We start from the raw sequence: 21,476 nt of genomic DNA, 5'->3' as shown, positions 1-21,476 counted from the left end.
CATCCTAGCAGGGACTTTCAAAATGGGAAAGCAAAACCGTGGCTTGTGTGGTCCCCCCTAACCCCCCCCCCCCCCCCCCCTCCCGCCTGCTCCTCCTGAAACTGAATGATTTAAACTCTGATTTTTTTTCTTCTTTTTCACTGCAATCACCTATCAACATTGTAACCAAGCAACATACCTTATACCCATTGATTCAAACATCAGTAAGAACACAGTTAAATACGTGGGTTTTGCCGAGATATTTAAATATGTGGATTAAATGTAAAGAGCTGCCTCTCCAATGAACACTTGCTGAAGAAAAGAAATGTTACGAAGGAGAAAACAATAAATCCAGTGATTCACCCTTTGCAACCAGAATTCTTGCAGTTTCAAAGTGTATTATGCACAGCTCACACAGCACGACAAGACTAGGAATAGAAAGGCAATGTGCAATGGAAAACTAAATTACAATGGAAGATACCTTACAATTATCTGAATTTAATGCTATATTAGCATCGTTTCCTTTGCACGCTGAGCCAGTTTTTTTTTTTTTTTTTTCATCATCAATTCTCAACCATTAGAAAAGTGTCAAGGGTGTAACCTGCTAAAACTTTTTGCCCTATTTTTTCTATGCTGTTTATTGAAACAAGAATCAATTTCATTTCATGTTTTGATCACGTTACGTTCAGAAATCTAGGGGGAAATGTAATAGGGTGAGAGAATCGTAAAGTGAGAGATTTGGTAAGAAATCTCCAGTTTTTTTCAAAGCTGCAATCATTTACACTGCAAACCCAGTTTGATTTTGCAGTGTAAATGATTGCCGCTTTAACCCCTTCCCGACATTTGACGTATATATACGTCATGGCCGGGATGTACTTCCCGACACATGACGTATATATACGTCATGACTTTAAACTGTCCCCGCGTCTATAGACGCGGTGACAGTTTAAACATGTCTGCTGTCCCTGACAGCAGACATGTCCCTGCATGCCCAGGGGGGGTGGCGATGCCTCCCCCCGTCGGCGATCGCTGTGATTGGCTGTTCAATGTGAACAGCCAGTCGCAGTGTTTTCCTGTGTTACCGGCGAATCAGACGCTCGGTAACACAGGTGTCAATCACCGCCGGGTGTGAGGGGGCATGAGGGGGTCACCGGTGATGACCCCACCTCACCCCACCTGCCCCCAAGGCTGTGATTGGTCCGTCGGACCGACGGACCAATCACAGCCAAGGCGCGTCATTTAAACTAACGGTGACTGCGCTGCAGACGCCATTCCGGTCTGGAATAGCGTGCAGAGCGGTCACCGGCCACTCTGTCGTGCTATACATACCTGAACCTTGCCTGATACTTACCTGATCACCGCTGGTAGCGTGCTGCCAGCAGCTGGATGCTTCCTGGATCTTGTGACTTCCTGTGTCCTGCTGCTGCAGTGTCATAGAGTCACAGATCGTGAGAGAGAGTGATAGAGAGTGCTATATTTTGTGTCTGCTGCACCCCTTTTGTGCTGATCAGTATATCTGTGCTGATCAGCAACTTTTTGTGGTTTTTTTTTTTATATATATATATACCTGTCAGTTGCACCAAAGGTTGTGCTGCCTGTGCAACTGACTGCTGCCCCCCTTTTGTGCTGATCAGTTTAAATTAATTAACTGATCAGCAACTTTTTGGGGGTCCAGTTTTTTTTTTTTTTTATATATACCCTGTCAGGTTGCACCCACAGTTGTCTGCCTGCTGCCCCTCACTGCTAATCAGTGTTGCATCACTGCATCACTGATCTGCAGTTTTTTTTTTTTTTTGGGGATTGCAGTGGGGTTTTGTTTTTACACCCACGTTGCTTTTGTGGGTGCTTTTGTGGGTGTCCTGTGGCCGCTGATCAGTGACGTACATCACTGAACAGCATTTTTGGCACAGGGTTGATATAATTTTTTTTCTGCAGTTTTTTTAAATTGTTTTTTTTTTTTTTGGAGAGTGCTGTGGTATTTTTTTTTTTTTTTTATTGTTTTTACACCCACGTTGCTTTTGTGGGTGTCCTGTTGCCTTTGAGCGCTGTTCAGTGACGGACGTTACTGACCAACATCTGTGCTCAATTTTTGGCGCAGGACCTTTTTTTTTTTTTTTTTTTTTTAACCCCTTCATTTTTTTTTTATTGGGATCAAATTCCTGTATAAAGTATTTTTTTTTCTGCACTACATACACACTACATACCCCCCGTGTTGAAATAAAGTTTGTACCCCCCCTACACTATACACGTGTTGAAACATTACACTTACAGAAACACAAAAATAAAAATGGCATCCCAAATGTCATCCCAGTCATCCAGAAGAATGTATTCAGCGGAGGAGGCATATGCCATGCTTGCCTCTGACTCTGACACAGCCAGTGATGCAAGCGGGGAATTTGAAGGATTCGTCTTAAGCTCCTCTAGTGATGAGGGACCCCCTCAAAGACGCCCCCGTAGAGCAGCTGAGACACCCCCCCCCCCCCCCCCAAATGATTGATCCCGTATGGACCCCACCACCAGACAATTTTGAGCCCCAGGTTCCTGAGTTTTTGGCCATCCCAGGAATCCAATTTGATTCAACAGGTCTCAGAGAAATTGACTTTTTCAAATTATTTTTCTCTGATGATTTTATAAATTTAATGGTGGACTAAAGTAATTTATATGCCCAGCAGTTTATTGCTCAAAACCCCACGTCATCATTTGCTAGGTGGACCCCTGTAGATGCAGTAGAGATGATGACGTTTTGGGGTCTGGTGTTACATATGGGCATAGTAAAAAAGCCAGAAATTAGGCAATATTGGAGTACAGATGTTCTGTACAGCACCCCATTTTACCGTGTGGCCATGACTCGGACTCGTTTTGAGACAATCCTTAAATTTTTACATTACACCGATAATGCACAGTGCCCACCCAGAGATGATCCCACCTTTGACCGGCTATTCAAAGTCAGGCCGGTCATTGATCATTTCAGTGCCAAATTTGCAGAGATGTACATCCCTGAAAAATTTATTTGTATCGACGAGTCCCTTATACATTTTAAAGGAAGGGTTAAATTCCGCCAGTACCTTCCCAGTAAGAGGGCAAGGTATGGCATAAAAATGTATAAACTGTGTGAATGCACCTCAGGGTACACCCACGGGTTTAGGGTATATGAAGGGAAGGATTCAAGAATTGAACCGCCAGAATGCCCCCCCTCCCTCGTAGGTGTTAGTGGAAAAATTGTCTGGGATTTAGTGCACCCCTTCCTGGATAAAGGTTATCACCTCCTATGTGGATAACTTTTACACTAGCATCCCCCTGTTTAAGGCCCTTGGTTCAAGAGGTACAGCAGCTTGCGGTACTGTGCGCAAGAACCAAAGAGGCCTCCCAAAAACGCACGTTGCCCAATTACTGAGAAGGGGTGAAAGCAGGGGAATATGCACCGAAAATATGTTGTTGGTCAAATATAAGGACAAGAGGGATGTCCTTATACTGACAACAATTCATGGAGACAGTACCACCTCCATCCCTGTACGAGGTACCAGTACCCACACCTCAAAACCTAATTGTATCCTAGATTACAATAAGTACATGGGCGGAGTGGATCTTTCAGATCAGGTACTGAAGCCGTACAGTCCCCTGCGGAAAACAAAAATCTGGTACAAGAAGCTGGCCGTGTATATCATCCAGATGGCACTGTATAAACGCTTACGTGCTATTCCGTTCTACCAGCCAGAGGGGGACATTTATGCACTTTCAAGAGGAAGTCATAAAGGGCCTAATATTTGGGAACCAGCAGGCAGAGGGCCCCAGTACTTCTAGTACTGGCCCCCGTATTGTACCAGGGCAGCATTTTCCTAATAAAATCCCCTCCACTGCAAGAAAGGGCAGGACACAAAAAAGGTGCAAAGTTTGCTATAAAAAGGGAATAAGAAAGGAAACTATTTTCCACTGTGAAACTTGCCCCGACAAACCCGGCCTATGTATAAAGGAGTGTTTTAAAATATACCACACATCTATGGATTATTAGGTTCATCATTTCACCGTGCTTCGGGGGTCTTGCTAATGCCCCTAGATGAATTCCCTGAGGGGTGTAGTTTGCAAAATGGGGTCACTTGTGGGGGGGTTCCACTGTATTGGTGCTTCGGGGGTCTTGCTAATGCGACATAGCACCCACCAACATTCCACCAGAATCTGAGCTGCAAAATCCAAAAATCACTCCTTCCCTTCTGAGTCTTGCCATGCACCCAAATAATATTTTTTGGTCACATGTGAGGCATTGCCGTACTCGGGAGAAATTGGGGCACAGATTTTGGGGTGCTTTGTCTCCTTCATTCCTTGTGAAAATGAAAAATTTGGAGCCAGAACTGCATTTTTGTGTAAAAAATGTAATTTTTCATTTGCACAGCCCAGTTGTATCAAAATTGGTGAAACCCCTGGGGGTTTAAAATGTACACTATACCCCTAGATGAATTCCCTGAGGGGTGTAGTTCGCAAAATGGGGTCACTTGTGGGGGGGTTCCACTGTATTGGTGCTTCGGGGGTCTTGCTAATGCTACATAGCACCCACCAACATTCCACCAGAATCTGAGCTGCAAAATCCAAAAATCACTCCTTCCCTTCTGAGTCCTGCCATGCACCCAAATGGTATTTTTTGGTCACATGTGAGGCATTGCCGTACTCGGGAGAAATTGGGGCACAGATTTTGGGGTGCTTTGTCTCCTTCATTTCTTGTGAAAATGACAAATTTGGAGCCAGAACTGCATTTTTGTGTAAAAAATGTAATTTTTCATTTGCACAGCCCAGTTGTATCAAAATTGGTGAAACCCCTGGGGGTTTCAAATGTACACTATACCCCTAGATGAATTCCCTGAGGGGTGTAGTTTGCAAAATGGGGTCACTTGTGGGGGGGTTCCTAACTTTTAGCATCTTATGGTGCCTAGAAACCTACATGGTGCCTAAAAAATAATCTCATAAAAAAGAGGCTCCAAAATCAAGTAGGTGCTCCTTCTATTATGAAGCCTGTGGTTTGGTCAACGTGCACACTAGGGCCACATATAGGATATTTATGAAAACAAAAGAATTGGGGGAATCAATTTTTAGTCACATTTCTCTAGTAAAATCTACTGTGTTCCTTAGAAAAATGTATTAAAATTGCAAATCTGCAAAAAAAATGAAATTTTGAGATTTCACCTACACTTTGTTTTAATTCCTGTGAAACACCTAAAGGGTTAACAAACTTCCAAAATGCTTTTTTGAATACTGTGAGGGGCGCAGTTTTTGAAATGGCATCATTTATGGGGGTGTCGGACATACAAGTCCCTCAAAGTCACATCAGAACTGAACTGGTCCCTAAAAAAATCAGTGTTTGAAATTTTCTTGAAAATTTGAGAATTTGCTATTCATATTTTAAGCCTCCTAGTGTCCAAAAAAATTAAAAGGATGTTGAAATAATGATGGAAACATAAAGTAGACATATGGTCTATGTTAGTTATTAACTATTTTGAGTGGTATGATTATTTGTCTCACAAGCAGAAAATTTAACATTTTGAAAATTGCTAAATTTTCCATTTTTTTACGACATTTTGGTATTTTTCACAAAAAAACACAGACTGTATCGACCCAAATTTACCACTAACTTGAAGTACAATGTGTCACGAGAAAACAATCTCAAAATCACTGGGATAAGTAAAAGCAAAAAAAAGTTATCCCCACTTAAGTGATACATGTCAGATTTGAAAAAAAGGGCTCTGTCAGGAAGGCAAAAACATGCTGCGTCAGGAAGGGGTTAAAAAAAAAAACTGGAGATTTCTTACCAAATCTCTCACTCTATTAAATACCCCCCCCCCCCCCCCCCAGATTGTAATGAATATTGGATGCAACTGAGAGCTTATAATGAAACCGTTTGTTCCGCTAAGTGTGTTGTGCTATGGTTTTATTTTACAGGAATGTGGACAGTCAGGCTCGCACACCGCCTGCCAGACTGTCCACACAGGAGGAGGGGTGACCTGGGGCATGCAGAAAATGCAGGCACTAGGCTGGTGTGAAAGGGGCCAACCCGGGAATGTTCCTGCATGATCCCGGGACCATATTCATGGGCAAGTCCCTACATTTTCTGGTGTGAAAGGGGTATAAGTATCACTTATGCATCTTACCATGTCAGGTGAGATGACAAAGCATAAAAGCACTGATGACTTTTCTAAAATCCCATCAATATTTATCTATTTATGTCATTTTTGTTTTATGTAGGGTTTTTTCGATTCCATACAGGATCTATGACCTAAATAACATTAATATTTTATTTTTAAGCTGTTAAATGAAGCATCCATGGGAAAAGTGCGCATTGTTCACGGAGATATCCTCAAATACAGGATGGATAATGCCTTTCCTAAGCACTTAATAAAGGCATGGGAAGATGGTGAGTCAGAACGTATTTACTATGTGTCCATTGTGTTAATTTGTACTATTTGTCTACACTTGTTTAATTGGAATTGCTATCACTTGGCTGAACTTAATAATTACATTAATGAAAACTGCATATGTTACGAGAGAAATACAGAACTTATAAATGGTTTTAACACCTTTTGCACCCAATATATGCAGTCCTGAGGGGTAGGAAGTGGATAAGTGCAGATGGCAGCTGGGATAGTACAAGGTAGTTGAGGGCAGGAAGGGGTAAGTAGAGAGCAGCTGGTGCAGCACTGGGGGAAAGGAAGAGGTTAGTGGCAGACAGTGCTGAAAGGGTAAAAGCAGATAGCAGCTGGTAGAGCACTGGGGGGCAAGGAGATTATTGGGGGTTAGTAGCTAAACCCCTTGAGTGCCAAGATGTGCAAAAAATCTTCTAAAAATTCCCGCATCGCTCACAATTGTTATATAAATTCAAATACAAAAATGTTACGTAAAAAAAATCTTTCCTATATGGGTTTGGTATGGGATCCCGACAGCCATTATCCCGACGTCGGGATCCCAACTGGCCAGAGTCAGACAGCATGGCGAGCGCAAAAAAGCCCCTTGCGGGCTCGCGGCACTCGCCAAGCTGCGGGTACGGAGAGCGAGCCACCTATTCTATTCTCCCTCTATGGGGGTCGTGGACCCCCACGAGGGAAAATAGTGGGTGGCCTTCGGGCACCCGGCTGTCGGCGTTTTGACAGTAGGGATCCCGACATCGGGTAAATGACTGTCGGGAACCCGTCCAGCACCCTCCTATATAAGGTAACATTTTTTGTTATCAATATTTGTGATAAACAATATCTAATGTAAAACACTTTTTGGGCTTATTTGTAATAAGCAGTATCAGATATAAGCAGTGTGAAATATATTAGTTAAGCACGTTGGGTTACAATGTAATGAATAAAATCCTTTCACTAAGGAGAGAGTGGACGTGGATTACTGCACTCGCCACACTATATATATAAAATCAACTCCATGCGTAGTGGATAGTGGTAACAGGTAAAACATGAACAGGTAAAAAATCGCATCCGATATATCGGGCGCCGTGCAACTAAAATAGTACCGTATGTTTTCGTAAAATATGAAAAAATATTTTGGGTAGATCAAGGTAGGTGCTTTACATAAATGCTGGACCAAATGTGCTATCCATAAATAGATAGAAATTTTTGCAGGTATTCTTATACAGTATACAGGGTAATTGGAAGAAAAAACACCAAACAAAACCCATTATATGTTAGGTTCATAGTTAAAACTGAAAAATATCATTGGTATTCTAATAAAGTATAGTATTGTACAAGAGGGCAGCACGGATGGTGTAATGGTTAGCATTACTGCCTCACAGCGCTGAGGTCATGGGTTCGATCCCCACCATGGCTCTAACTGTGCAGAGTTTGTATATTCTCCCCGTGCTTGCGTGGGTTTACTCCGGGTACTCCGGTTTCCTCCCACAATCCAAAAATATACAGATAAGTTAATTGGCTTCCAACAAAATTAACCCTAGAATGTCTGTGTGTGCATGTACATGTGGTAGGGAATATAGATTGTAAGCTCCACTGGGGCAGGGACTGATGTGAATGTTCAAATATTCTCTGTAAAGCGCTGCGTAATATGTATGCGCTATATAAGAAACTGTTAATAAATAAAATAAATAAATAAGAGAGCTACAGGGGGATATTCAGTGCAGGGTCATGACTGTTGGGCTGGCCCGACAGCCGTGACCCTGTCCCGTTCTCGGACAGCTCGACACCGATTTGGCAGAGAGGATTCAATGTCCCGCCTGCCGAGCGTGGGGTGTGGACGCGAGAAGCAGATGGAAATTGTCGAGCTATGCCTGGGAGCTCATCAATTCCTGGCCGTGCTCGAACGTACCCGACTGCTTGTGAAGTCTGGCTCGTTCCTGTTCGATGCTGTCGGTGAAGACCGCATTGATTAGGGCCCTACCGCTATTTCCCCCATTGGGAATAGCGGCGAAAGCTTGAATATCACCCTAATATTAAGAAATTATTGTTATTGTTTGAATAAAAAACAGTAAGTAACTGAAAATTATAACAAGGTATACCTCATGGTGTGTACACACGGTAGATGTGCCTTAAGATCCTATCCATGATCCGATCAGATAGGATCGTGGATAGGATCTTAAGGCACATCCGATTTGCATCCTATCTTGACTATATAGTGCAGATCTGTCAACATCGGAAAGGAAATCGGACCGTGTGTACACAGCATAAGGGGCCTTGATGGTAATGAAATTATTATAGTTATAGACCAGACATTGTTTGTTTGTTTGAGACAAACATAAAATACATTGATCTCCACTTTTGAAAAGTAATGGTGTGTACACACGTTAAGGTGCCCACAGACGCATCAATTATCGAATGCGTTTTGTACTTTTTAAGCACAAATTGCATCTTATGTACAATTATTGGATGGTGTTTATGGGCTTGTGCGATGCGATAAGCCCGATATTGTATGTCTAAAAAAGTACGTGCTGCACGTACTTTTTAGACTACATCTGAAATTTAACATTACAAACATGGGTTCATCACATGCATCCAAGTGCACATCTCATAGCAAGCTGTAAGAAAAATTGTATAGAACCATTGTACAGTCAAAAACGCATAGCACAGTACAATTGTAGCGTCTGTGGGCACCTTTAGATGTGCCTTAAGATCCTATCCACGATCTGATCAGATAGGATCGTGGATAGGATCTTAAGGCACATCAGATTTGCATCCTATCTTGACTATATAGTGCAGATCTGCACTATATAGACAAGGCAGCCAAGACTTTCTGGCTTCCGATACATGAACGCGCATCGGGATCGCAAGGGTTAAAACCCTTGCGATCTGCATCCGATGTTGATCCGATGCCGATCCGATGTTGACTATATCGTCAACATCGGAAAGGAAATAGGACCGTGTGTACACAGCATAAGAAGTGGACAAATTGAGAGATTGCATGTGTGAAGCTGTGTACACACGGGGGCGATAGGGGCTGAAATCGCTGGAAATATGGTCGCAGGCGACCATATTGCCAGTGATGGGAGTGTGCCAATGATTGGGTTGACATTTTGATCATGTTGATCTTTTTCAATTGAGGACCTTTTGACTGTCGACCTAATTACTGTAGACCCCATGACCCATACCTGTTTAAAGAGGTGAATCAGAGGAACACCAGTGGGTGAAGTGTAGAAGTATGGGAGCAGCATAGAGGAGGTCGTTTCTAATTTGAAGAAGATTATAGTCCAGACAGGAATTAGTAGTTTCATGTCTTACATCTATTGTACATTACATGTATTTTATTTATAGATTAAAGAACACAAAAATGATCATTCATTCTTACTTGTATTTAAGTCTGTTCTCCTACTGGCTGGCACACATACCTTTTTAAGAAACAGCTGACAATTGCATACCTATACAGTCTCCTTTATTGTTCCCTCAGTAAATGTTTACAATTAAGGAAATGCGTCTCTCCGACATCTGAATCCCGACCGTCTGAGTCATCCGGCACCCTAAGGAACATTAGGAGGCTGATTCTGGTTCACACACACTGATCTGAATTCGGACCCTGCCCCGAGGGTTGCACTTGTGCATGACTTCAGCCACCTGCCCTGTTGTCGTCCCAGGGGGCTGCAATTATAAGTCAGTCTCAACTGATTTATACTTGCACGGGCAGGGGAAATCATTAGATGGTCGGCCAACGAATGATTTCTTCTGCTGCAGGCACATGCTTCCTAACACCTCCCCTCGCATGGTTGCAAGGGGGATACGGCTTTGAAGGTTACAGAGTCAATCAGAATGACCCCTTAGGGGTAAACCCTTATACCGCCACTAGAATTGGTACAATGCAGAGCCAGCCTCCCTGGTTCCCACTGCGTATCAGACCTACAGGACATCTTAAGGCATTATTTAATAGATAAGGTTTTATTTTTGGATCATGTTATAATTCCCAGCTCATTTAATTTTGTTAAAGTTCACTTTTATCTCATCTGTCCATTCTTCAAATCGCCTTTTAATTATCCAGACATTTTTACCTAATTATTTTGGGAGTTTAAGAGATTTATGTCGCCTGCAACCTTATACAGTTGGTACTATACAGTCCTTGGTGTAAACCCATATGTACGATTGTACAAGGACCAATACACCTACTGTCAGCATCTGTCAAAACTGGTGCATCAGAGTATTGGCACCTTCTACCTTAAATCATTGCCGCCTATTATGTGATTAAGCATCTGTGTCCGCAACCACTTTCTCCGGCTCGTCCACAAAACTTCCATAACGCGCCCAGACTTTGAAGTGTGTTGGGATAATTTGGTCTACAGCATGATGGTCGACATGGTTTTACATTGTGTAGGTCGACAGTCAAAAGGTTGACATGTGGTTTTTCGCAGTTTTTTTACCTGAATGTCACCACAGTCGACATGGACACAGTTTAAAGTGCACCGCATCCCCTTGCTGCGCTCACGATGCGTGGGGCACGGTGCCTCGCTGTGCTCGGCACACTATATTTTATTCTCCCACCACGCCCTAGTGGATGGGAGGGCATGAAATACCGCCTGTCGGCACATGTCAATTGTGAAAAACACCATGTCAACCTTTTGACTGTCGACCTAGACCCATGTCGACCTAATGGTGTTGACCTAATGACTGTCGACCATCATACTGTAGACCAAGTGACCGCATCCCTTTGACGTTGGGCCCAGTAATTTACATCTGATCTTTTTTTATTAATATCTTTTAAGTATGCTTTTGTTTCTCAAAGTAAACTTGATTTAATATTCTAAAATCTTTAAATGCGTAGGATATATATTTTTTTAATTCTGTATACTTATTTTTCATACATCCAGATCCACCAAATTTGCACATTATTGGGAATTTGCCTTTTAACGTTTCAACACCTCTGATCATCAAGTGGTTTGAGGAGATTGCAAACAGAACAGGACCTTTTTCGTACGGCAGGGCACAGATGACGTTGACTTTCCAGCATGAAGTAGCAGAGGTATGACTCATTGTTTAATGAAAATAAATCCTACAAATCCTAGTTTCTCACTTTTTCCTAAAATGTCATTCAGGCCTTTATAACAAAAATAATTTTGGGGTAAATTTGATGATCTTATTTATGTCATTGAGAAGCAAGATGAATAATCTACACAAGTGTCCATATTAATGACCTGTCATGAATCATATCCATCATTAATTTTTTAGAAAAGAAAAAAAAAATCTGTTTTACATAGCAATTATAAAATATACTCTTCTGAATGGTCATCAGAATGAATTATCTGCAACCTTCACATACAACACTATGAAGATCCTTACTCCTAATGACAAATGCATGATTAGATCCTCATGTCACCCGATTCAGGGGTGGATGCAAGTGCGGTCAGTGCTGCGTCTTCGGTCACAGCAGATCTGAGACATTATGCTAATGCTGTAGGTGCAGTGGCATAACTATAAATTTTGCTCCCCCAAGCCAAAATAGTTTCATGCGCTCCCGCATAATGCCCCTTACACATTGCGCCACACACCGTAATGCCCCTTACACATTGCGCCACACACCGTAATGCCCCTTACACATTGCGCCACACACCATAATGCCCCTTACACATTGCGCCACACACCGTAATGCCCCTTACACATTGCGCCACACACCGTAATGCCCCTTACACATTGCGCCACACACCAATTAAAAAGACTTTTACTGTAATGGCATGGGTTAATGTGTTTGCGCATATGGTGAAAACTGCTTCGCCTCAGTTTCTTTATTTCGGGAAAGGTGTTTTGCGCGGCCAGATGCATGATGGGTTCTTCCACATCAGTGCAAAGAACAGTTATCTGATTTATTCACGCATAGTTGTGTAGGTGCCATATTTTCTAATGAAATTTGCATTGCCAGCTTCAGATCGTTATATAGAGAAATATTGGGAAATTGCACAGACTTTGGGATATCTGAGCAGCCCTAACGTTGCTTGGAATGCTTATCGCACCAAAGCTGTCATGGTCAATACATCTGCATCCGGAGATGCAATTGCTGGATTTGGCATGAACCCAAAATGTGAGTGACACACCTCCATATCTACACCACTCCCTGGGGGTTTCTGCTCAAACCGGAACAACGACTGGATCATTCAGTATCTGTTGTTTTCAATCTCCCACAGTCCTTAGCGATGTCTTCTGTTTGGCCTTGTTGCAGGGTGAACCAGAAGGCATCACTATAAATGCCATACTGGTGAATGTAGAGTAGCATCCACTGTTTCTCTGTTGCCCCTCCATATCTTGCAAGTGTGTATGCACTTGCCAATAAAGGGTCCAGTCCAACACTGGGATTTCTTATGTGAAGCCGGCAGTTTTGGACACTGCTAATAACTATTAGAGAAGTTTGTCCAAACCTTGTTGTAAATATATGCTATTATACCTGTGCTTTTTCTCCTTTTGTACTATTAACTCTTCACAGAGGATGACAGCCCCCACTGGTAACAAACAGCGGAGCCGACTGTCTATCATGACCCAGTATCTCTGCAATGTGAAACATTGTTTTTCTATTCCTGGTAGAGCTTTTGTTCCTAAACCTGAGGTAAGATGACTTCAACGTTTCATGTTATGTAACCCCTTTGCAGCTTAACTAGTGTGTTTTTAACCCGTGTGCTGAGGTTATTTTATGACATTTGCACTCATCCCATTTCAATATTACTGATTTGTTTTATTCAGACCCGATTGCTGTTGTGCAAGTTCAAAAGATGAACTATTATCAATCAATTGCACATGTGCTACACCAAACGGCGACAAAACACCAATGAATCTATTCACAATCCCCCCTCAGTTTCACAGGAAGTACCTGTTTGTGGGTGGTAACTGGATGTTTTCTGGGAGTGTCAGGAAAAACGCAGGCAGCCCCGGCCTTTTCAGGTTACATACACACTTGTACAGACTAAGGAAATCATTCCATATTGAGTGAGCTACGAATTGATTTGCAGCTCAGCGATACTTTAGCAAGTCATTCATAGACTTTCATGGGGTGGGATTTCACTCTGTGTGGGCGACAGCTATCTGATCGCGGTCCGATGCAAAACAGCAGTCTGGTCTGAATCCGGCCCTTATTTGGAACCAGGTGTATAAAATTACAACATGAATAGTTAAATAGAATCTGCATGTGGCAGGCAGATCCTAATAAAGGTGAATCTACATGCAAAAAGAGTAAGCTTGTAAATCTAGTAATCACCACAAGAGCACAAATCAGATGAAATATACATACTGCACTTCTAAAATACCAACTACCAAATAGCAAAATCTGTATTTATTGCAGATTTACAATATTCATAACACCTCTTAAGATTTAAGGTTAGATGAATCTTCTACGTGGTTTATAAAGTGTTGGAATCTGTCAGTAAGTAATGCTGCAGTAGGTGTAGTAAGATAATTGATAAACCAGTTTTAAGTCAAAATCCCCAAAAAATGGTATAAACCTAATCATTAGTAGTTTGAACACTGAAAAATTGCAGTGGTTCTCAAAGTCGGTCAGGACCCCACACCGTTCACGTTTTCCAAGACAGGTGCACTCATTACTTACTGACACACATTTTAAAAGATCTATTTGATTCTGTGAGGAGACCTGCACTGTGTGGGGTCCCTAGGACCAACTTTGTGCACTGTTGTACTTGGCATTAATTCATCAATTTAGATCTAATTTTTTTAGACTGCAGCAAAAACAAACCGTTTAGTATACAAACATTTCTTTTTCTGACTTGCTGTACATTTAGCTGTAAAGAAGTTCTAAATGTTAGCTTCTTAAGGCAGTACTAGAAAACCTCTTACCTAGGTTTTCTCTTACATGCTGAATGCAGCTCTGCTTTTAGTTTTGTGTTCTATTGCTACTACAAAGTGAGGAAATACATATACAGCAGGTGTTTGTATGGGCTTACATTTGTACCATTATTAGAAAAGAATAAATTGACCATTAAGCTACTCTGCCTTTCATTTCTACAGCTGCACAGTGTGGGTGGATGTGTTTTTGGGGCTTTGTATTTTCATTGCTATAGAAATCATTAGTGTTATTTTTAAAAAGTCTGCAAGAAAATAATCGGCAGAATTTTATTATTTTAAATGCACAGTTGTCTATAAACGTTTTTAGCAAGATTGCAAATTGGAGGGGTATTCTGTACAATAGCATCATTAAATAAAATCTATTATTGCCACCATTAGCATTTTTGACAGGTAAAATAATATATATACATATATAACATCTGTAAAACATGTTGTCCTTTCCTGTAAAGTGCTTTCAGTTACACATAGTCCTGGAGGTTATAACCTGCAGTGTTGTTTTCTGATTGTTGATCTGCTGGCTCTTGTGTTTTTTTCGGATGAGAATCCAATTCTTCCTGCTGCTTCTTAGTACACGAAGCACAGAAGACTGCACCGGCTAGGATATGCAGTCCAGCTGATATAAAGCCTATATACAATGCTCCTCCTGGCTCGTGTTTGCCACTTTCAGGGATGGATGGATCCATGAAGCTGGATATGATCTCCTTCATATACCAGCTCACTGAAATCATGCCAAAGATTCCCGCCAGCAAAAAGCATGTCCCACCAGCAAAAGCTACATTGCTTTTGGTCTGTTGACCACCTCCTAGCTTGGTACATTTCATTCCTGCCATGGAAATGCATATTCCAAAACCTGATAGTATGCAGGATAATACCATAGCAGTCCTTATGGTCTGAATGTAGACCGGGAGGGAAAGGATGGAGTATTTCACTGTGCAGCTAAACATGCCTGTGCTGTACCACGTACAGTCCATCCAGAGACCTTGCATTTGAGTGACGGCAGTAACAATGTTGGCCCCGGTGTCTGAATTGATTTTCCAATTTGGCAGCAAAGTAGCAACAATGGCCCCACACATGCCGATCACTGCAATTACAAAAGCAGTGATTTGTAACCCCACTGAGGCCATGGACGGTTATCCAAGTTACCTTTTCCCGTCTCAATGTCTAGTCTGTTCTGTCAGCTCTGGCAAGGTTTCTGTAGAGAAATAAAAAGGAACATGACGGGGTTGAGTGGGGGATGAGAAACAGAGAAAGGAAGCCAGCAACAAAATAAGTAATACATCAGGGCTTTAAAGCTGAGCTCTGTCAGTTGCGAACATGAGCCTTTCAAGAGAATAAAAGCCTGCACTGACAAACACATACAGATCTTGAGCATTTATTTGTTAAATAAAGATTTAAGAAGTGGTCGCTGAACCCTTTGTTGCTTAGACATGTAAATACCACTGCTTTAACCCTTTAAGCAATGGTTATATCCCTGAGAAGGCGGGTTGATTACATGATTAGAAGTGCTTTATTTAGAAGCAGAATGATGTTTGTATTAGATGAAATCTAGTACTAAAAGCTCGGAGTTCATTGCACCATGCCTTTACTCTTTAGCTTTCTCTTTTCTCGGTTTCACTGTTTAGCTTTCTTTCAGTCTCGCTCTTTAGCTATGTTGTCCTTTATTATCACTGGCACACTTTTATTCACATGCCCTCTTGCTCTGTAGCATTGCACTCGCTTTGTGAGGTTGTGTCGCTCTTACAATCCAGTCTAGAATCATTTTGCATATAAATAAATTACATCAACTATTAGAACTAGAAATGTCTAGAGCAGTAAGACGACATAATTTATAAAGCACAAACCTACTGTGCAGAGAAGTAAGTACTTTTTTTTTTAATTTCTTGGGAACCGCCAGTACTGATTGCACGGTGTCTGGGGATCAGCATAAGCCATTACAGTGTGAAGCCACATCACATTTCTCTATATTAACCTTATTTGTCATTATATTAATCCCTCAATGCCAGTGGTTCCCAGACTATGTGACTAGGTACCATGGGGTGCCGCTAAGCTCTTACAAGGGTGCATTGGGTAAGTGGTCCAGGATCAAATCAAATTTTTATGGTCAATAGGCTGCAAATCATTAAACATGTGGACAGTCCAAAACAACCACCACATATCTGATCCTCAGGATGACCTGTAGGCACAATTTACTTACTTTAATATTTTTTCCAGATATTTAAATTAAAAAAACAACTATTATCCTAGGTATAACCAAGACACAAAATGCTAATACTCTATGGCAGTGTGAAAGTTTGGCACTGCTGTCCAATGCCATGGATTCTAGACCTGCATATTTTAGGACAAAGACACATTCACAGAATACACAGAATTTGTGCTAAATATATTGCTGAAAATTAAAGATAAGTTATTGTTACTGAAAAAGATTTAAATTGACAATCCCAGCATGCTACTTTTGAATATGATATCCCAGCAAGGGCTGCAGGATCCAAATTCTTAGTGCGACCCTTGTGATCTCTGATCCGTTGCACATGGGACCGCCAGTCTGATCAGAATCATCGGTTAGGTACATACGATTTGACCTTTTTTTTTTTTTAACCTGATTTCTCATCATATGTCTGAATTGGGTGAAAAGAACCCAAATTGTGTAAGTGAAGAAAAAAAAAAAGCAGTAAAGATGCAGTTTTGTAATTAGTAGGTGCTCTATAACCATTGTATAAGCATAATTACTGATTGATCCCTAAAGCTGCAGAGAGGCAGTACAAGGACACTTACTGGTAAAGAAACGTCTGTGTCCTTTTTCTTGCTGCTAGAGGTAAACAAACTGTAGCTGTAGCGTAAAAGATGTTAATGCTGCTAACTGCCAAGAATAAACATTCAGCTATATTGTAAGAAGGGACCGTTTTCTTACTTTTGATCGGTCTGCTGTTCTTTGTACTCTGTCCTGTATGTAGAAAGTTTTGTTCATCTTGGGTTTCCTGGAGAAATAATGTGAGACAGCAAAACATGCAAAGAAGGGAAATTCTTGTATTGCAGATGCTGAGGCAACACCAACCTTTTAATTGAACAAACAAGCGTCTTTTGTACTGTGTACAGTACAGTTCTCATTTTCTCACAGCATAGTCACTGTTCATATTGTAGAGCTATAAAGATAAAATCTACATTACTTTTTCACGGAACACATTGCTTCCACTTTGTCCAGGGTTTAGGAATTGGTATTTAGGCTGCACAGAACAGAAACCAGTATCAGGTGGTAATGATAAATACTATAGATCAGACATTCCCAACCTCGATTCTTCAGGCACACTAGCAGTGCACGTTTTTAGTGATATCCAGGTTTCAGCATAGATGATTACATTAAAACAATAAAACATTTCTACAGTGCTGAAACGATCTTTAAAACATGGCCTTCTAGTGTGCCTTGAGCACCGAGGGTTAGGAATGCCCACTCTGGAAAGTATGGTCTGAAGTCACCTGACCGTTTTCTTTTTCTGAAACTTCAGAAATTGTAGTTTATTATCATTTAAACACTTTCATCTGTTTTGAAGCTTATTGAACTGAGCGTTACGGCTGTTTAGTGGTTAAAGACGTAGATGCAGTAGATTCGATTCTTAAAATCACTGGTTATAGTGTTCTTGTTGTTTGTTTTCTGTTTTTCAAAAAGACCAGAAATAGAAAGATTTCATAGTGTAAGCCAATGGTTCCCACACGGTGTGCCCTGGGGTGAATCTTGGCACTTGCTGGGCTGCACTGGGTTGGTGGTCCAGGACCAATTCAAATTATTTATAGTTGATGTAATAGGCACAACCAGTCCTTGCAAAGAAAAACCGGTCCCATACCACAACTGTACTTAACATAATTTACATAATTGAATATTTTTCTACAATTCTCAATAAGAAACTTTTGGCATGGGGGTGCTGTGAAAAAATTGTGCTACTCTAGGGCGCTGTAATTAAGAAAAGTTTAGGAACCACTAGTGTAAATTGTTTTCAAGAAAACAAAATTGCTGCATGAAGAATATATAATCTGAAAAAGTCTATTTTACATGTTTATGAGCAAATAGTCAATTGTCATTTGCTCCCAAAAAAATTCCAGATTTTCAACCAGCCAGATTGGAAAGATAATCTTCTAGTGTGTATGGGCCTTTAGCCTAAATATTGGGAGTAACCGGGACTCCCATGTTTGCACATTGCTGACTCTCCTCAGACCTTTTTGGAAATATTAACTTTTTTCTCAACAGCTCCCCTAGGCTGAAAGTTTCAACAATTAAGATCACTTTTCTTACCGGTCATCCTTGGGTTCTTTTATATGGTGGTAGAGATTTCTATTGTGTATTTTATCTACTTACAGATGGAGCCCCTGTCATCTTTGCCCGGCGCCCACCAGAATGTCCCTTCTGGCGAGCGCCGACAGACAGGGAATCCATGTCCCAGACTCTCGGTGGCATCCTGCCCATCTCCACTTCAGGGAGACAGGTTGGGCGATCGGGCGGTGAGGGGGACCATCGGCGGGGGAGGCAGCAGATGTTGGCGTGAAGCTCCGTTACCATGGGGCGCGCCATTGTCTCGGGCACACGCACCCCCCTGGTGGGGGCTGGCGATAGTTTCGCCAGCCCTTGCCTGAATGAGACCGGCTACATCTGTATTTTATATTTAGCAACCACCAGAACTGTGTTTTTTTTTGTTTTTTTTATCACCATGACCAAAAATTATATTTGGTACACTACTGAACCAACCCTTGTAACCGTTGCTGTATAGCCTTGAAGTCTTATGCTGGATACACACCAGAATGATACAGATCATGAGCAGGTCATAAGACGATCGTGCTACCTGCTCACGATCTGTGGAGCTCACGATCTGCATACGATCCGGGTTCGATCTGATCGTGGACCGTTGTATCTAAATTGGGTCATTTTGGGCCAAATCGTTCTGGTGTGTACCCTACATTACACTGGGAGTCTTATACCAGAATAGAGCACCGCCAAAGTGAGGATCCCTTTATGGTGACTATACATCCAAGCCCATACCTCCCAACTTACAGGGAGATGGAGGGGGGACACAGGGTTGCATGGCCTATACTCGCGGCTCTCCTGCGAGGCCACGCCCCCATTTTGACGCTATGGGGGCATGACCCAGAGGCTCTGTGAGCCTCTAGTCATGCCCACAGCCAACAGGGGGACTCCCAACAGCCCCCCCCCCCCTCGCCGCGGGACACTGCCAGCCACGGAAGGGACTTGGGAATGTCCCTGAAAACATTCCCGCAGTAATCGGAACTGTTGGTAGGTATGCCAAGCCTCAGCAGTTCCTGTAGCTTATCCGTTGCTATGTACCAGTACTGACCTGGGAAATAATCCCTGTTTTCTTTTGCATCCAAAAGATCACCAATTCTGGATACGGACTCAATTATTCTCCAGAAAGATGGTTTATTGAAACAACAGTAAAAAACACAATAAAATATTATTAAAACAGGAACAGATACAGGGGGTCCATAAGCAAACAAATGTATCCTCACCAGTTTTCCTACTATTTTAGACCCTGCTATTTTAAAGTACCACATATCTTTTAATTTTATGTGGTGTGAAATATGAATATCAGTACAGCTAAAGTTTAAAAAAAAGTAGGAGTCAAATAGAGCTGAAAGATTTTCTTATCAAATTCTTTCCTCCCCTGCCATTTCCACCCACAGAATTTACTAAAGGGTAAAGTAATCACACAGTATTTGTACTTGTAAAATATTATCCTTTCTCTATGGCAAAAAAATGCCATAGAGAAAGGATAATGGGATTGTAAGGCTGGTTTCACACACTTCGGCTCCTGCCGGACGGTGAAATCCCGCACGGCCAAGGAGCCGTGTCGCACACACTAGTTTATCATGGAAGGGATGGCCACAGCCCGGCAGCCGTCCCTTCCAGTGGCGGGATCCGGCTGCAACCGTGCGGCCGGGTCGTGGCCGTCCCGTGTGAATGGACACAATAGTGTCCATTCACAACTAATGTGTGCGGCACGGCTCCCTGGCCGTGCGGGATTTCACCGTCCGGCAGGAGCCGGAGTGTGTGAAACCGGCCTTAGGGTTAGACCTGGGGTAGCAAACCCTAGTCCTCGAGAGCTACCAACAGTGCATGTTTTGCAGGTCTCCTCACAGAATCACAATACCTAATTAGCTCCATCTGTGTATCTTTTAAAATGTGTCAGTGATTAATGAGTGCAGCTGTGCAGCAGCTAGGTTGTCTGGAAAATGTGAACTGTTGGTAGCTCTCGAGGGCTAGGGTTGGCTACCACTGGGTTAGACTCTCAAAAATGGGGGAGGCCAGGGGGAGGCACTATCTGGGGGCATTGGGGGGTTAGTATACTTAAAAGGTAATCATGACAGGGGTCTTCAATTGGGTTTACCAGTGTCTGTATTCTGACCGTTGGCAGTGCTTTAGTGATGGTATGATCGTGTAAAAGAGCTTTCAGATTAGGAATGTATATACACACAGCAATGATGTTGCAACAGACATAATTGATGTTATTTATCATAAGATATCTTCTATCATTTTTACGTTCTATACAGTTCAAGAGTTGTTGTGGTGGCTTATCAATGTATTGGAGGTGGCAGAATCTACTATTTAAGATTTACTTTATTTAATTGAAGGATTACTGAAAATAACTCTCCACTTATTTCATAGGAAATCAATTAGCTACCAGAGCTTGTGTTAACCATAATAATCTGTCCTGTCTATGGCACATACATCTAGCCTTGTTGGACGTTAAGCAGCCCTTTGCACCATGCCAAGGTGTAGCAACAAGCATTGTTTTTGCCACTTTTTTTATTTTAAAATGGGTCATATTCGCATCACTATACGAATAGGAGGCACATGCTGAATTCAGTGATTTTAAATATGTGGAATTATTCCCGATGTGGGATGCGGTCATTATGTCACCTGCAAGTTGTTAGACAGTCATTAGGTTAACACTATTAGGTCGACATGTTAGGTCGATAGGGTCATTAGGTCCACATGAGTTAGGTTGACAGTCAAAAGGTTGACATGGGGTTTTTCACTGTTTTTGTGCCAACAGGCGGTATGTTATGCCCTACCATCCATTAGAGCAGGCATGTCCAAAGTCAGGCCCGGGGGCCAATTGCGGCCCGTGCTGTCATTTCAAGCGGCCTCCAGCTGGAAGCGGGCAGAGCATCAGATGTGGGAAGCACAGCACAGGACACTAAAGGTAGGGCCCCGGCGAGCGCGCCTTTACCATCCTGTCTGCTGCAGTG

At 42.1% G+C, this 21,476-nt stretch overlaps 2 protein-coding genes across 6 annotated transcripts in view; one reads left to right on the top strand and one right to left on the bottom strand.

Annotated features, from left to right (window-relative positions):
- TFB1M (transcription factor B1, mitochondrial) overlaps positions 1-21,476 on the top strand; it is a 62,346-nt gene that overhangs the window by 13,932 nt on the left and 26,938 nt on the right. For all 5 annotated transcript variants that reach the window (XM_083176322.1, XM_083176321.1, XM_083176323.1 and 2 more), the window contains exons 4-6: positions 6,268-6,376; positions 11,255-11,406; positions 12,859-12,978. In XM_083176322.1, coding sequence (XP_083032448.1) covers positions 6,268-6,376; positions 11,255-11,406; positions 12,859-12,978 — 381 coding nt within the window. The remainder of the gene's footprint in view (positions 1-6,267; positions 6,377-11,254; positions 11,407-12,858; positions 12,979-21,476) is intronic.
- CLDN20 (claudin 20) lies at positions 13,791-15,448 on the bottom strand. The gene has a single exon (XM_083174659.1). It carries the CDS (start codon positions 15,347-15,349, stop codon positions 14,684-14,686), a length of 666 nt encoding a protein of 221 aa, XP_083030785.1. The 5' UTR covers positions 15,350-15,448; the 3' UTR covers positions 13,791-14,683.

Source organism: Crinia signifera, chromosome 3 (assembly GCF_055691185.1).
Source record: "Crinia signifera chromosome 3, ASM5569118v1, whole genome shotgun sequence".
Lineage (NCBI taxonomy): Eukaryota > Metazoa > Chordata > Amphibia > Anura > Myobatrachidae > Crinia > Crinia signifera.
The sequence above is the reverse complement of the archived record's forward strand: the minus strand, read 5'-3'. Positions and strand labels throughout refer to the sequence as shown.

Bases quoted from the DNA above. Each gene is read 5' to 3' on its own strand.
- CLDN20 (XM_083174659.1), bottom strand. From the start codon at position 15,349: ATGGCCTCAGTGGGGTTACAAATCACTGCTTTTGTAATTGCAGTGATC.